Source organism: Hemitrygon akajei, chromosome 26 (genome assembly GCF_048418815.1).
Source record: "Hemitrygon akajei chromosome 26, sHemAka1.3, whole genome shotgun sequence".
NCBI classification, from domain to species: Eukaryota; Metazoa; Chordata; class Chondrichthyes; order Myliobatiformes; family Dasyatidae; genus Hemitrygon; species Hemitrygon akajei.
The window spans coordinates 19,387,178-19,405,438 of record NC_133149.1 but is presented as its reverse complement, the minus strand read 5'-3'; the positions used below and the strand labels follow the sequence as shown (position 1 = coordinate 19,405,438).

At 41.9% G+C, this 18,261-nt stretch overlaps 1 protein-coding gene across 1 annotated transcript in view; it reads left to right on the top strand.

The window, feature by feature from the left end:
• The window catches only part of LOC140716678 (CMP-N-acetylneuraminate-beta-galactosamide-alpha-2,3-sialyltransferase 4-like), a 65,908-nt gene that overhangs the window by 18,975 nt on the left and 28,672 nt on the right, over positions 1 to 18,261 (top strand). Inside the window, exons 3-7 of the mRNA XM_073029500.1 lie at positions 1,092 to 1,176; positions 13,051 to 13,083; positions 14,210 to 14,251; positions 17,371 to 17,430; positions 17,531 to 17,631. Coding sequence (XP_072885601.1) covers positions 1,092 to 1,176; positions 13,051 to 13,083; positions 14,210 to 14,251; positions 17,371 to 17,430; positions 17,531 to 17,631 — 321 coding nt within the window. The remainder of the gene's footprint in view (positions 1 to 1,091; positions 1,177 to 13,050; positions 13,084 to 14,209; positions 14,252 to 17,370; positions 17,431 to 17,530; positions 17,632 to 18,261) is intronic.

The window sequence follows — 18,261 nt, the reverse complement described above, 5'->3', positions numbered from 1 at the left end:
TGATAAATCTTTGAACTCATTCATTCCCAGGACCTTAAAACAGAGGAGCTCCTCTGCTGAGACACTCATCCTTGGCTCTTAGTGCTAAGCACATTGGGTACACTTCTGAAGTTGGATATAGCTCCTTCATTAAGGCAGAAACCTCAAGACATTTCCAATCCATAGATAAGTTTCATGTAATAGACACGAGATTCTGCAGATGCTGGATATCCCGAGTGACGTGCACAAAATACTGGAGGAACTCGGCAAGAGAGGCAGCATCTATGGAAAGTAATAAAGAGTCAACGTTTCCGAGACCCTTCATCAGGACTACTTCTACTTCACAAATTTGAATGATTTGCCAATGATGTGATTTCTATCTTTCATGGATTAGTGCTCCTCAGCAAATCTTTGACACTTGACTAAACTCCAAGCAGCATACATAGGAAATGGCCATCACCCAGCACGATCCACTGTGACTGCATTTAAAGATCAGTAATTTTATTTTAGAAATTTTGGCCTGTTGCGAATGGAAGATTTTGAATTTGATTGTTAGGCTGAGTAAGTCAGAGATGTAATATTTTATTTTACTGTACTACACGTTTGAAAAGTGATGTTATCAGGGAGGAAATGCAATTGTGATCATTTGCAGCTTGAATTACCTGCAAATTTAATTGGCACCTTTGATTGTAATTCACCTTTGTGTATTTGATGCATGCCTTCTCGCCTGACCCCAAATTCTGGCCCATTCTGCCTGCCCAACCAATCCCCTGGTCACCAGCATAAGGAAGTGTGCATTAGACAGTCACTACTGCCTGACACCAAATGACTAGTGCAAAGTTATTGGCAAATCATTCTACCCCCAAGCAGATGCACAACCCTTATTTACACAGATTAGAAAGAGGTCTCTGGCTTGCAATTCACTTTCCATTTCCTTTATATTTTTATCAAAGTGGCTTTGAGGTCCCCAAAGGGATGTACTTTCTTGCTTTCAGTTAAGGCAATAATTGAAGCACATTTTTGTTCATAGTCTGCCTCTGATTGTAAATTATCTGAGATGTTGTTGTGCAGCTATGCTAAGTAATTTAATTTTTTTTCATTCATGTGTTTAGGTTGCAGTAACCTTGGATGTAGTCATCTCTTCATTTTTATAGTGCTGCTCTCCTTCTTTGCTATTCTTTGGAATGAGTTCCTTGGGTAAGTCCTTTCTGTTTGGTGTTGATTCCCAAACTGGTCCTTGGGTGCAATTATCATTTCCATGAATTAAATAGAAATTAGCTTTCTGTAAGTCATATTTTACTTAATAACAAATTGAATATTTTATTTGTCTCTCAGGCATTCAGTTTGGAAACAATTCAATATAATTAGATAATAATGATTGTAATCCAATTTTTATTATCTTTTTTATTATGCTAACAAATTCAACACTATTAAACATTTCAGCAGTTTTTTTTCTCCTGGAGAGACACTTGATTAATCATTTCCAGATCATTCAGGAGTCGGAAATTTCCTTGAGCACTTCATGGTACCAATCACTCAGTGGTACTGTTGTGATTCCGTATTGGATGCAAGGGATGAGGTCAATGCTCACACCATTCCTTTTGGATCATTGTCTGAGATCATGGACTTTTGGGGACACCTGTTCTTGAGCATTCCAAGAACAATATGGTCTTGGCAAGTGGGTGCTAGGCCAGAGCGCAAGTAAATAATTTAATTTTGTCCTCAAGTGCCCCTTCATAAAGAGCTGAGACCTCACTACTTCAACCGATTTTCAACTTCTCACCCAACCAACTAGATCTGCAAATTTCACCATATGATCCCCATTCCTCCTGGAGTACACCATGCCCAGTTTCACTCCTTACCCTGGAATACTGCCGGTCATAATCAGGGGTCTGATCACACTAATGCCAAATGGTGGTCTCTCCCCTATCTCTCCAACTAAGTATTTATCACTCTCCAGTCTCCTCTCCCCTGATCCCTTCTAACCAAGCATAGGTCTCCTCTAACCCTCCCCAAAAAATCCTGTTCTTCTCTCATTTGAATAACTTGTCGGTCTCTTCCCAATCTCACCAAACCAAGTGTTGGTCTTCCCCGATTCTCCCCAGCACCAAACACCAGGAATTGTTTTTTGTCCAACACCCAACCCTCTTTTACATGCAAGAGTCTGATGCCCTGAACTCCTCCAATGCTCCAACCATTCGTGATCAGGTCAGCATAACAAAGAAATACTGAAATAGGCCATATAGCGATCTTAGTCATGTCTTTCCTTATCATAACTTTTCTGCACTAACCCCTGATGTGCATAATGTTTGGGGAAAAAGTCTGTCTGTCCTTTGCTTACAATGAATTGCACAGCACTGTTGGATAGAGAATTCCAAAGATTCATTTCTTTCTGGATGAGGAAATCTTTTCTCAGGGCCCGCTGATCACCCACGCACAAGTAAAGTGCAAGTTGGTCCATCTTAACTCTGAACACATACAATAGCTATATGTCCCCCTGAGGTTTGGGCTTTGAGTGTAACAAATTTCTGCTTCTGATGGAGTTTTCTGTACTTAACGCTTTTTTATATGAATAGTTTTCTCTATGTCCTGTCACTGAACTATATTTTCCTTTGTCTTAGTTACGTTTAAGACTCTCTCTCCAGCATTCCTTCCAGACCCCAGTAGTTCCTGCTTAGTGTATGTAAGTTTACTTAGTCTCTCAATTTTCTTCACTGCAAGCTATACTTAAAGTCTCTGAATTATCCTCTTCATTTAAAAAAAATATGGTGCAGGTCAATGGGACTAGGCCAAAGAGTTTCTCATGACAAGGTGGGCTGAAGGGCCTGTTTCTGTACTGTATGATTCTACGACTCTTTAAGCAGTAACCAAAATATTAAATGAATAAGTTGTGCCTGTCATTGTAGGACTGGAATTTCCTTTGCCCTCTACAATGGGCTGACAAATGAATACCCCTGATTTGCAAGGCCCTCACCAGAGAGTTTTTTGTAAAGGGCACCACACTAAAATTTCAGGGTTTAATCTACCAACATCAGTCACATTCATGACTTCGGCTCCTGCCTCAGTGATCCAGCTATTGAAATCTTCCTATGAATGATAAGAACAAGAATCAGATTCAGGTTTATTGTCACAGACATCAGTTGTGAAATTTGTTGTTTAGATGCAGCAATACAGTGCAGACATAACAACTTACCATAAGTCTATTGTGTCTGGTGCTCCTGGTGCAACCTCCTCTCTATTGGTGAGACCCGTCAGAAATTGGGGGACCACTTCGTTGAGCACCTTCGCTCCATCTGCCAAAAGCAGAGCTTCTCTTTGGCCAAACATATAAATTCTGATTCTCATTCCCATTCACGTTTCCAACATGTGGGTCCACGGCCTCCTCTTGTGCCCAAGTGAGACCATCCGCAGATGGAGGAGCAACACCTTATATTCCGTCTGGGTAGCCTCCAACCTGATAGCAAGAATATCGATTTCTACTTCTGGTAATTTTTTTCTCCTCCCCTTCCCCTCTTCTTCTATTCCCCACTCTGGCCTTTTGCCTCTTCTTACCTGCCTATCACTTCCCCTGGGCCCCTTCCTCTTTCCCTTTCTCTTATCACTGAGAGTCCTCTCTTATCAGATTCCTTCCTCTCCAGCCCTTGACCTTTCCACCCACCTGGCTTCACCTATCACCTTCCAGCTATCTTCCTTCACCCTCTGCCCACTTTTTTATTCTGGTGTCTTCTCCCTTCATTTTCAGTCCTGAGGAAAGGTCTTGGCCTAAAGTGTTGACTGTTTTTTCATTTCCATAGATGCTGCCTGACCTGGTGAGTTCCTCCAGCATTTTGAAGGTGTAACTCACTGTAATTTACAATGAAAATAATAAATAGCGCAAAAGAGCAGCGAGGTAGAGTGCATAGGTTTATGGAGCATTCAGAAGTCTAATAACAGAGGGAAAGAAGCTATTCCTAAAACATTGAGTGTGGTCTAAGATTGTGACAACAACAGTGAGTCATCAGTGAACTTAAAGCTGACATTTGAGCTCTGTCTAGCCACACAGTTATGACTGTAGAGAGAGTAGAGACAGTGGGCTAAGCATGCATCCTTGAGGTGCACCTGTGTTGATTGTCATCAAGGAGGAGATGTTATGTCTATACTGTCTGTGGTTTCCTGTTGAGGAAGTCAATAATTTAATTGAGAGGGATTACAGAAGTTTGAAGCTTGGCCACTCTTCTTGAGTATAGCTCTTGTTTTGCTTGTAGTCTGGATTTTAACTGCAGTAATTATTTCCTGACTTTAGCTCCATCTTCTGACAAAGTTATATTCTTCTGATAGTAACATTGTCCTGATTGAACATAATAAATAGGAGCAGGAGTCGGCCATCTGGCCCACAGAGCCTGCTCTGCCATTCAATAAGATCATGGCTGATCTGGCCATGGACTCTTTTCCACCTACCTGCCTTTTCCCCATAACCGTTAATTCCTCTATTATGCAGAAAGCTATCCAGCCTTGTCTTAAATATATTTACTGAGGTAGCCTCCACTGCTTCATTGGGCAGAGAATTCCCCAGATTCACCACTGTCTGGGAAAAGCAGTTCCTCCTTATCTATGTCCTAAATCTACTCCCCCAAATCTTGATGCTATGTCCCTTAGTTCTAGTCTCACCTATTAGTGGAAACAATTTTCCTGCCTCAACCTTATCTATCCCTTTCATAATTTTATATTTTTCTATAAGATCTCCTCTCATTCTTCAGAATTCCAGTGAGTACAGTCCCAAGGCTACTCAATTTCTCCTCATAGTCTAACCCCCTCATCTCAGGAATCAACTTGGTGAACCTCCTCTGCACCGCCTCCAAAGCCAGTATATCCTTCCTCAAGTAAGGAGACCAGAACTGCACGCAGTACTCCAGATGCGGCCTCACCAGTACCCTGTACAGTTGCAGCATAACCTCCCTGCTCTTAAATTCAATCCCTCTAGCAATGAAGGCCAACATCCCATTTGCTTTCTTGCCAGCCTTTGCAAACCAGCCTTTTGTGATTCATGCACAAGTACTTCCAAGTCCCTCTGCACAGTAGCATGCTGCAATTTTTTTTTACCGTTTAAATAATAATCTGCTCTTCCATTTTACCTTCCAAAGTGGATGACCTCGCATTTACCAACATTGTACTCCATCTGCCAGACCCTTGCCCACTCACTTAACCTATCTATATCTCCCTGCAGACTCTCCTTATCTTCTGCACAATTTGCTTTTCCACTCAAATTAGTGTCATCAGCAAACTTAGATACACTGCACTTGGTCCCCTCTTCCAGATTGTTAATGCATATCGTGAACAGCCGCAGGCCCAGCACCGACCCCTGATTGCCAACCAGAGTAACACCCATGATTCCCAACCCTCTGCTTTCTATTGGTTAACTAATTCTTTGCCCATGCTAATACATCACCCCAAACTCTATGCAGCCTTATCTTATGGATATGACGTTTATGCAGCACCTTATCGAGCTCCTTCTGGAAATCCAAGTAAATAACGTCCATCTGTTCCCCTCTATCCACTGCACTTGTTATATCCTCAAAGAACTCCAGTAAGTTTGACAAACAGGACCTGCCTTTGCTGAATCCATGCTGTACCTGCCTGGAGGATCCATTTCTTTCCAGATGCCTCACTATTTCTTCTTTAATGATAGCTTCAAGCATGTTCCCAAGTACAGATGTTAAACTAACTGGCCGATAGCTACCTGCCTTTTGCCTACTACATCCTTTTTTAAACAGTGGTGTGACATTCGCCATCTTCCAATCCGCCAGGACCTGCCCAGAGTCCAGAGTGTTTTGGCAAATCATCATCAAAGCCACTGTAACTTCTGTCGTTTCTTTCAGTACCCTGGGATGCATTCCGTCAGGACCAGGGGACTTAATCTACCTTCAGGCCCACAAGTTTGCTCAGCACTACCTCTTTAGTGATAGCTGTTGTATCAAGGTCCTTACCTTGCATCACATCCATAACATCTCTCTTTGGCATGTTAGACGTATCCTCCACTGTGAGACTGACACAAGATAGTCATTCAAAGCCTCTGCTATTTCCTCATTACCTAATAACAATTCTCCCCTTCTCATCGTCCAAGAGACCTACATTCACTTTAGCCATTCTATTCCACTTTATATAATTATAAAAACTTTTACTATCTGTTTTGATATCTTGTGCTAGTTTATTTTCATATTCTATATTTCCTTTCTTTATTGCTCGCTTTGTGATTCTTTGTTGCTTTTTAAAGACTTCCCGATCTTCCAGTTTCCCACTACTCTTGGCAACTTTGTATGCACGAGCTTTTAGTTTGATGCCTACTTTTATTTCCTGAGTTATCCAAGGCTGGCTCTCCTCGCTGTTACTGTCCTTGCTTTTAACTGGAATATACTTCTGTTGAGCACCGTGAAAAATCTCTTTGAAAGTCTTCCACTGTTCTCCAACTGTCCCACCATATAGCCTGTGTTCCCAGTCAACACTAGCCAAATCCTCCCTCATCCCATTGTAGTCTCGATTGTTTAGGCATAAAACCAGTTTTACCACCAGTTTTAGATCGAACTATTTGTATGAGAAGCTCAATCATACTGTGATCACTCCTTCCAAGAGGATCCCCACCTACAAGATTGCTAATTTTACCTGTCTCACTGCACAGGACCAGATCTAAGATGGCACATTCCCTTGTAGGTTCAGTAACATGTTGTTCAAGAAAACCATCACGGATGCATTCTATGAAATCCTCCTTAAGACTGCCTCAACCAACTTGATTCATTCAACCTATGTGCAAGTTAAGTCCCCCACGATAACTGCTGTTCCATTCTTACATGCGTCAGATATTTCTCTGTGTACTATTCCTACTTTCGACCCAGATGGATTCAATATTCTGCTCCTTAGATTTTATATTGTCTCTCACTATCACCCTGATTTCATCCTTGATTAAGAGCGTTACCCCCATCTCCCTTACCTTCCTGCCTATCCTTCTGTATTAACCTGATATCCTTGGATATTTAATTCCCAATCCTCTCCATCCTGCAGCCAAGTTTCTGTAATGGCCACTAAATTATGCCCCTCTGTACCAATGGCATTCAGATAAAGTGCCCTTACACTGATTGTGCTTTTAAAATCTTGTAATCTTTTTCTCTTTTGCACTTGACTTTTCTTTACTCCACCCTTGCTTTTCCATTTTTTATCTTTTGCTTTTTCTTTATCTCTTTTCTCCACACTTTTCTCTTTTACTTTATCAATACCTCTCCAATCTGTTGAACCTCTCCTCCCCCCAACCTGTTATTTAGTTTAAAGCCCTATCCGCAACTCTAGTTATGCAATTCGCCAGGGTCCAGGTCCCATCACAATACAGGTGACACCCATCCCATTGGTACAGCTCCCTCCTTCCCCAATACTGGTTCCAATTTCCCATGAATTCAAACCCACTTCTTCCACACCAATCCTCAAGCATCGCATTTAACTCTAATCTTCTTGACCCTATGCCAATTTTCACATGGCTCATGTAGCAATCCAGAGATTACCACCTTTTTGGTTCTGCTTTTTATTTTAGTCCCTAGTTGCTCAAATTCCCTCAGCAGAACCTCTTTCCTCATTCTACCTACGTCATTGGTACCCACATGGACCATGACAACTGGATCTTTCCCCTCCCACTGCAAATTCCTCTGCAGGTCAAATAAGATGTCCCAAAGGTAACACAACCTTTGGGACACTCTATCCTCATGACAGAGAACTCTGTCTATTCCCCTGATTATATTATCCCCAAATACCACTACATTTCTCTTCTTCCCCTCCTCTCGAATGACTCCCTAAATTACAGTGCCACAGTTAGGTTGCTCATCCTGCCTACAGCCCCCACTCTCATCCACACAGGGAGCAAGAATCTCAGACCTGTTGGACAAACTCAAGGGCTGAGACTCCTCCAGCACTGTCTCTTGGATCCCACTACCCGCCTCACTCACAGTCACACCCTCTTGACCCTGACCACAGACTGAATTTGTGGCAGCTAATCTAATGGGTGTGACTACCTCCTGAAACAGAGAATCCAGGTAACTCTCCCCCTTCCAGATGTAGGTCCTGTCATTCATGTAGTTCCTGTATTAACTCTGTTCTGACTGCTGCTTCTGTCTGGATTGTAATATCTCTATGTCTGAGGTGTCCCACTTCTCACATAAAATCCCATAGCCATAACCAAAGGAAACACAGAAACTCTTCAATCCAACACTATTTTCTCACTCCTGCTTTTCTGAACGCATAATTCTAGTCACTCTCCTTCCCTGTCTCAAGCTTGTGACAGTTGCATTTCATGACTTTAGTACAGTATTTACATTGGAACACATTTTAAGGGGAGAAGCAAATGGTTTGAACTTTTCAGCATTTTATGCTGTGAGCCAAGTCTAACAAACACATAACAAATGACTACTGTGTGTCAGTCTTCCTAAGTAGCATCTATAAAGCTTCTCAGGACAACATTCATTCTCTACTTTGCAGAGTATGGTGAAGGAAGCTCTCTGGGTAAATGGGCTGTGACTGAGCCATTTGGTTTCTCATAGTCTGTACTCAGTGCCTTCGAAATGTTTGGTACTTTCAAAGTACAATAGAAAGGAGAGCTATCATTTTCTGGAGAACCCCTGGAATACAGTAAACTCTGTTATTTTGGCACTCTCAGGACTCTGGAGGCATTGATCTGTCAGATATTCTGGCTTATTGGATTTTATTATAACTAATTTTATTAACATTTGATTTTTAATAAATGCAACTAACTTTAATTCAACCTTTTTTAATATATATATTGATTACACTGTATAAATGTTCCAATGAACTTGGGAAATGTAAAAGGTCTCTGGTGAGTGGGAAGGGAGTTTGGCAAACAACACCCTGGTGTACCAGAACCATCAGGATTTCAAAATAGAGTGGATTGTTGAAGTTTAACTGCAGTGGTAAAAATGGTGCAGTACTAGCCCCAGTAATGCAAGTACAGTCAGCCACTCTTCTCACAGAATACTTAACTAATTCAAAAGGAGTGTAAAATAACATGTCCACAGTAAATGAGGAACTTGCATTAGGGAAAAAATGCATCATATACTTAAATACGATTGAAAGCCACAAATCTCAGAATCCTGTGAGCTTTGTTGCAGAGTTTTGAAGGCGGTGATGCTGGAGCAAGCAATTACTCTGGTTGCCATATTCACAATTCCATATATTCCAAAAGCTTCCCAGAGAATATAATACAGCATTGAAATCCACTTTGGATTAATGAATTAGACAGGTAGAGCATTATTTGAAATAAGAGATTGAAGTGTACTGGTGTTTCAATGGACCTGTGCATCCCTTTACATAAATTACAGAAAGTTCACATGCAGCCATGACATCAATTAGGAGGACAAACAAAATGTGGTCTTTATTGCAAGACAATATGACTACAACAGCAAATCAACCTTACTGAAAGTGAATTGTGTCCTGATGCAACACGCACAAAATGCTGGAGCAACCCAGCTGATCAGGCAGCATCAGGTCAATCTGCTGAAGGATCTCTGCCGGAAACGTTGGTTGTTTACTCTTTTCCATAGATGCTGCTTGGCTGACCGAGTTCCTCCAGCGTTTTGTGTGCATTTCCAGCATCTGCAGAATCTCTTGAGTTTGTTCTGATGAGTGTGGTTGGACTGTTGTTTTCGGCACTGGTCTGTTTGTCGGAGGAGGGATATACCAGCCCCAGAGGAAATGTAATGAATATACTGTGCATGAGATTTATTTCTGGGTTGGAGGTTTATTGAATGAGAAGAGATTAAGCAGATTGGTTGTATGCTCCCTGGAGTTTAGACGAATGGGAGGTGATCTCATGAAAACATACAATGTTCTTGACAACAGAGTAGATGGTGACTGAACTGTTTTGAAACAGGAATCACAAGCTCTACAGAAGCGATTGACTGTTCAGGATAGAGATGACAAGGAAGTTAGTCACCCAGAGTCAAGTACATACGTATAGGTATATGGAATTCGTTATCCAAAAGGGCCATGCAGGCTCAGTCACTGAGTATTAATAAAGATACATTTTTTAGATATTTGAGGAATTAAGGGATATAGAGTACAGGGAAGTGCTGCTGATGCTAAAAGTATGTTATGATCTTGACAAGTAACAGTGTAGACACGAAGGGCTGAAGGGTATTTGTACTTAGAACCATAGAACACTACAGCACAGTACAGGCCCTTCAGCCCTCCATGTTGTGCTGACCCATATCATCCTTAAAAAAAAAGTGCTAAACCCACACTACCCCATAACCCTCTATTTTTCTTTCATCCATGTGCCTGTCCAAGAGGCTCTTAAATACCCCTAATGTTTTAGCCTCCACCACCATCCCTGGCGAGTCATTCCAGGCACTCACAACCTTCTGTGTTATTAAAAAAAAACAACTTACCCCTGATGTCTCCCCTAAACTTCCCTCCCTTAATTTTGTACATATGTTCTGCTACTTCTGTTACTTGTCTTCCTATACTCTGCCATTAGTGATCTCAGTTAATTACCTCTTCTTGTAGGCACCCAACACATTTCACCTCTTACAGGAAAAAAAAACTGCTTGAGGAATTCAGTGAGCTGAGCAGCATCTATGGAGTGGAGGGATTGCTGACATTTTAGGTTAAGACACTGCATCAGGACTGAGAGTGTAGAGGGTAGATATCCAGCATACAGAAGTGAAAGGGAGTGGTAAGAAAGAGGCGGCTATGTGATAAGTGAACCCATATGGGTGTAGGGCAATGGAGGGCTCATGGTCAAATGAAGGCTGGTGAGGCAGGAGGAGGTGGGAGTGTTGAAGCAGAAGCCAAATTCCTGCATCACCAATTTCTTGTGTCTATGTTTTGTCTTTCATTCAGTTCTGTGACTATTGTTTTAGTATAAATATTTAACTATAAATACAGTTTACAAAAACGGGGGCATGAAAGGCCTTGGGCCTATGCTTGCTGGAGTTCAGAAAGATGAACAGGGATCTTATTGAAACCGATTGGACATAGGAAGGTCTGGATAGAGTGGTCGTGGAGAGGATATTTCTATCTGTAGGAGAGTCGAGGATCCAAGGGAGCAGTCTCAGAATAAAGGGATGTCCCTTTAAATCTGAGAGGAGTAGGCATTTCTTCAGCCAGAGGATGGAGACTTTGTGGAATCTGTTGCCACATAAGGTAGTGGAGATGAATTCATTTGGTATATGTAAGGCAGAGATTTATGGGTTCTTGATTGGTAAAGGTGTTATGGAGAGAGAGCAGGAAATCAACTATCATTATATGATGGAGCAGACTTGATAGGCTGAATGGCTTAATTCTGCTCTTGTATGTTGTTGTCTTAATGTAAGTATGACCCAAACTGTCAATGATACCAAATCATAAAAACAAGATGTTCTGCAGATGCTAGAATTCCAATGCAACACACACAAAATGCTGGAGAAGCTCAGCAGGCCAGTCAGCATCTGTGGTTTGAGACCCTTCTTCAGGACTGAAAAAGGAAGCGGGAAGATGCCTGAATTAAACAGTGGGGGGAGGGGGCAGGGAAGGAGGACAAGCTGGAATGTGATGGGTGAAGCTAGGTGGGTAAGAAAGGTAAAGGGCTGGAGAGGAAGGTATCTGACAGGAGAGGAGGCTGGACCCTAGGAGAAAGGGAAGGACGAGGGAACACAGGGGACGTGATAGGCAGGTGAGAAGAGGTAAGAGGCCAGAGTGGGGAATAGAAGAAGAGAGAAGGGAAGGGATTTTTTTTTAACTGGAAGAAGAAAATCAATATTCAATATATCAGGTTAGAGGCTACTCAGATGGGATATAATGTGTTGCTCCTCCACCCTGAGGGTGGCCTTATGTTGGCACAAGAGGAGGCGATGGACTCGCATGTTGGAACGGGAATGGGAATTGGAATTAAAATGTTTGGCCACTAGGAAGTCCTGTTTTTGGCAGATGGAATAGAGGTGCTCAACAAAGCGATCCCCCAAGTTACGACGGGTCTCACCAATGTAGAAGCATTAGGAGCACCAGACGTGAGAGACGACCCTAGCTGTTCTGCAAGTGAAGTGTTGCCTCTCCTGGAAAGACTGTTTGGGGCCTTGAATGGAGGTGAGGGAGGAGGTGAATGGGCAGGTGTAGCATTTAGGCTGCTTGCAGGGATAAGTACCGGGAAGGAGATTAGTGGGGACGGACAAATGGACAAGGGAATCACAGAGCGAGTGATCCTGCAGAAAGTGGAGAGAGATGAAGGAGGTAAGGATCTGTTTGGTGATGGGGTCCCTTTGGAGATGTCGGAAGTTGAAGAGGATGCTGTGATGGATGCAGAGGCCCATGGGGTGATAGGTAAGGACAAGAGGAACCCTATCATTGTGAAGGCAGTGTGAAGATGGGGTGAGTGTGGATGTTCAGAAAATGGAGGAGATTTGGGTAAGGGCTGCATCAATACAAAAACGAAGGAACTGAGAAAAGGGAATATCAGTTTTACAGAAGACAGGGTGAAAAGAGATAAGTTTATAAAATGTCAATCACCAACAAATGCAAATTTTCCTGTTTTGCTAAATACCATGAATTCTGCAATAAAGGCCTGCTTTGTAAATCTTATTTTACTTTTGTCTTTATTGACTTAAAGAACTGGGACACTTATGTTCTGTTATGACTGTTTAAAAGTTGTTATGATTCTGAGAACCAGCACTAAATGTAGAATATGGTGGTGGCATCCGTCGGTCTCGAGAGACCATGGATCTGCGCCTGGAGTTTCCAGGGCGCAGGCCTGGGCAGGGTTATATGGGAGACCGGCAGTTGCCCAAGCTGCAGGCCTTCCCCTCTCCACGCCACTGATGTTGTCCAAGGGAAGGGCACTAGGACCCATGCAGCTTGGCACTGGTGACGTCGCAGAGCAATGAGTTGTTAAGTGCCTTGCTCAAGGACACAAACACGTTGCCTCAGCTGAGGCTCGAACCAGTGACCTTCAGATCACTAGTCTGATGCCTTGCCCACTAGGGTACGCGCCAACACCAGCATTCTTTTGACAGCTTGAGAGTGATATAGACATGTGCAGCATGCATTTATTTCATATTCTTTGTGTTTCAGGCATTCCTTTCGAAGGAAGATATTCTTTCCACTGTAAGTAAAGGAATTTTTTTTGTTATCTTTTGTTGGTGATTTTCATCTTTCTTAACTGCTGAAAGACTTCAAATAGCTAGCACAATTATTTGTGTTCCAAATGCTACCAGCATCATGGGATTGTGGAATCCTAGAGATTTATGCACAGAGAGGATGCTGGGGCCCTTTTTATCCAGATGTGAGTCCACACGTAGGTTATTCCTGTCTCCATGGTTTGTGAATACCCAAGTGTACATTAAAATCACCTGAGAGGGGGCAGACTCTGGTTGTTTACTCTGGCACACGGATGTTTAGAATTAGAAAATGTGGGAGGAAACTGGAGCAGTCTGGGCAAACCTGAATGGTCACAGGAGGGGTGTGCAAACTCCACACGAACAGTATTAGAGGTCGGTATTGAACCCAGTCACAGGAACTGTGAGGCAATTGCCCTGATAGCTGCATTGTACTCTGAGTATATTATCAACATATCAGGGCAAATTGCAAATGCCCATATTCCTGTGCATATTCCCTTAGATGGCAACTTGTTGTCTTCCAGATTTGAATTTGAATCCTGCTCTTAAAACCTGAATGCATGCCACTTGTTTGACCTGGTATAGATCACACATAAAATCTGTGCTCCTACTTCATTATAATTCTGGTACTTGGCCATGCCCTCTACAGTTTGTTACATTAGCATGTGTCCAGAGGATGTAATGCAAAGGGCTTGACTTGAGTTGACCAATACCATGTTCAGGCATCTTTTCAAGATATGCCTGCAAGGTGGGTATATTTATTTTACCAGACTGGTTACATCTAAGGAGGGAGCTGGGCATGAGAAACAGAGAAGTGACTGATCTTCTGCTATTGATCAATAATTAGATAGTTTGCTTCTGGACTGGATGCATATATATGTCTTGTAATGCTGATTTTCAGGTACTGAAATAATTAGCCATAGAGAACAGATAGAGAAACACTAAGGGACAATCAGAGGAGATTATGTAAACAATGACCTAGTGAAGGGAGGAATAGAGCAGAAACTGAACCAAGAGTATATAGTCAGTCTTGTGGGCCATCATTGTTGTTCAGTACTTCACAAGTTAGCTATTCCTAAAGATTTGTCTCTCATATGTTAATTTTTTATTATTAGTTTCGGATTCCCAAATACGAGCTCTATTGATCCTGCTGATCTGTAAGTATGACTATTTGATACCTGCATCTGTCCCTGACCTGTTCTAATCTCACCTGTACATTTTATTAGAAGTGTGTAAAGTCTCTGGAATGGAGAAAGGGGACTCATCAATATTCCTCTCACTCCATACTGCTTGCCATCTCAAAGTATTGGAGGAGGAAGAACAGTACCTCCATGTTCCCTGTAACTCTCACATGGATCTGTCTGGATGGCACACAAAACAAAAGCATTTCAAGTTATCTCGATGCATGTAATAATGATAAGCTAATACCAACATCAAAATTTATGCGATATCCCCATTGATTCTATGGAATCCCTGACCAGTGACAGCTCAAAGTAAGGAAGAAGTATTTTATATTGCCTCTGAGAACCTTGAGTCTCTGAGCTAGGTCTTAACTGATGGCCTGTGTAAAAAGGCAAATGAAGACCAGCACCTCACAAACCACAAACCTGCCCACCCTATCGTGCTCCTACAAGGATTCACTGTCAACCACCAAGAAGCTCTCCCTTGATTGTACTGCTTTTACCATTCTAACTGGCTTTCATAAGCTATGAATTTGTATTTCTAGGTAGTTCTTTTCCATTACATGGGTCGCACTTTCCAAAACGCATGACTTCACACATATTTGTTACTGAAGTACTACGAACAGCACCACCTAATTCTGCATTATCTGCAAACTTATTGATCATTCTTTGGGCATTCCCATTCAGATAATTTATGTAAATAATGAATAGCAAATATCCGAACACTGACCCCTGAGGCACACCACTAGTCATCCACTGGTCTCTATTCTGAGAAACAACCTTCAGCCACCACCCTCTGTTTTCTACCTCCAAGCCAATTTTGAATCCACTTTGAGTGCAGTTGGTAGGGGAGAAGTATCTGAGAAGCTAGGATATCAGTGACCTCTGAAGGTAATATCATTGTCTCTTCCATACTTGGTGAAATGAGTAAGGTATCCTTAACTCATTCAACATGATAGTGATAGCGATAGATTGGGACCAGTGTTTGGGACCCCAACTATTAGTGATTTGTTTGGGGGTTAATATATTTCATTTACAAGTTTGCTGGTGATACAAAACTTAGTGGGAGTAGGAATGGTGCTAAGGAGGCAAAGAGACTTAAAAGGAATATGGAGAAAGTGAATGGGCAAGGACACAGAAGACTGAATAAAGAATAGAATCCATGTAAGGTTCTCCATTTTAGTAGAAAATACAGAAATGTTGAGTATTTTTTAAATGCTGAGAGATTTTGAAATGTTGCACTTCTTCAAGAAAGTTCTGAGCATTTTCTTAAATCTATTTGGTAATCTCCATCTATTTGGTAAACTCCACCCATGACAGAGCTTGGAGCAGACTAACTGTTTCAGGAGACTGTGTCAGTCATTGGAATAATGTAGTTTACCCAACCCAGCCAATGGTAAGTAACTAGGTTCTCTGTGCTGGCAATGTTAACCCAAGAACAGAGGTTGACACTGGGTTGCTTATTCTTCCAGTGAACTTGGAGGATATTCCAGAAGAAAAGGTGGTATATTTTTTTCCACAGCAATGAAATGCCAACTGTAGGCCAGGTATCAGAAGCATGGGTTATTGTTCCCTGGTAGACCATGGGTTTTGTGCCAAGTCTGATGTCTTTGATCTTCTATTGTCTTCTATTGACCTACCATTGTTGACCTGTGCCTCTGCATCGTTATAGTCTTTCATATCATCCCCAGTCTCTCCCAGACAATCTGTACCACCTAGCTTCTTTGTGTCCTTTGTTTAGATAGAAATTGCACAATTATTGAGAAGTCATGGATAGATAACAACTTTTGAGTGTAGTTGTGTGATTCACCAGCTGAGAATAAATGTTGAAAGCTGAATACACTTTCAATATTATATCTTCAAGTTCGGCACATCTTTGTTGGTGATTGGCCGAGTTGGCTTGTGTTAAACTAAAATCATGGCCACTGCAGCATTTCCAGGATTGTGTCAATAAGTTCTCAGAAAGGAATTTCCTAAATCAGCTATTTGTCACGTTTGACTTAGTAAAGTTGTGAAAGCCTCAGCCTTTTCTCTAGCACTCATGTGCTGGACCCTGCCATCACTGAGAACAGCTGATATTGGAGCTGCCTCTCATATGTTTGCTGTTCCCGTTGGTCCACCAGAACCAGATGTGAAAATACTGTGGATCCTTGATCTGTTCTGTTGTCTGTGATGTTGATCTGCTCCATTCATTGCATGCCATTTCTGTTGTTTTGCAAGTAAACAACCCTGCATTTATTAGAATGGCATCTCAGCATCATAAGTTTGGCACGATTAACATCAATTGCTGGCATAAGACTTTGGTGAAAATATGATTCCTGTGAAGAGGCCTCAGGGCATTTTATAATTGGATAAAGTTAAAAATATTTAGACATTGGTCTTTGCTTTATTGAAAATAATCTATTCGATTAAAATGAACAGCCAGGCTGCATTTAAATGCTGGAGAGCACCGTGGGTTAGTGAGGCTTCTCAGTTGTCTAGGCTGTTGTATTCCAAACACAAACGAGAGAAAATCTGAAGATGCTAGAAATCCAAGCAATACACACACTCAAAATGCTGGAGGAACTCAGCAGGCCAGGCAGCATCTATGGAAAAGAGTAAACAGTCGACGTTCCTCCACCATCAATGCCGCCCTCAACCGCATCTCTGTCACCTTGTGTTTCTCCCTCCCCTCCCCCCACCTTCTTACTCTGACTCCTCAGCTTTTATTCTCCAGTCCTGCTGAAGGGTCTCAGCCTGAAGCGTCGACTGTACTCTTTTCCATAGATGCTGCTTGGCCTGTTGAGTTCCTCCAGCATTTTGTGTATTGGCTGTTTTGAAGAAGAAAAATCCTCTTCTCTTGTATTATAATGCCCTGTATTATAAGAGGTTCAAGGCAATGAAATAATACAGGCCTTGGCTGGAGCAGTGAGGGCCGTGAAAGCATGTTCTGGTATGTCGTTTCCAGACTTCACTTGGTGTGGTACTTGCAGCACATTTGGGGATTGGGGATTGAGTGATTCTGCCTCAGAAAGCTTTGGGCAGGAGAGTGATTCTGCTATGCCAAATATAAACCAACACTCCATTATTATTGCATTATCTCTACATAATTACAGAGTAACCATAACGCCTTGCTCAAGCTGGTATTCACAGAACACTACTCCGACCATCTTAAAGTAAGTCATTTATTGATTACAGCAAGATCTGATGATTCTAAAATGGTGCATTTGCTGAGCTTTGATGTTTCTCCACCTGATTTTGTTTCTTTTTAAACAGGTTGTCTCAGAATCCCAATATTTTTTTAACACTTGAAGGTGACTGGTGGCACTTGCCGAACATAGTGTCTTATAATTTGCCATATGGGATAAAAGGCAATGGTGAGGACCCTTCAAATGACTTCCATTTTCTGTTTTCTTTTTCCTTTGAAAATATGATTGATAGAGCTCTCTCTTTGCAAACTGAATAGTAAGCATGAACCATTAGTTTGTAAGGTTTGATGTTCCTGTACCAGAAGGTCTCAGAATTGATGCCTGGTTCGTATTAACTCAGAGGTGATGGAGGCTGGTTCCACACGTGTGCTGCATTTGCCCTTACATTTCTTGGCTAGGGAGTGTTAGATTCTGAGAGTTCTTCATGAGATTTGTAGAAATGTACATAATTGGATAGGTTGGGATTCATTGCGACAGCTGCCTAAAGTCCAGAAATCAAATAGCTGCCTAAATGTAACTCAACACATTATTTGGAACATCACTGGCACTTGTTAAACAGGACCCCAGTAATATCAATGTACAAAATACTGGAGCATCTCAGAGAGTCAGGCAGCATCTATGAGATCCTGCAGATTTCCAGCATCTGCAGAATTTTTTAATGTCTCCGGTGATATCACATGAGTCTGTCTTCACATGTAGGTCAGACTAGATGGCTGGTTTTCTCGCCTGAGGACATTAATGAACTGGAAGGGCTTTTTATTTCTGTAACAGTCTAGCAGTTTCATGTTGTAGTTACTG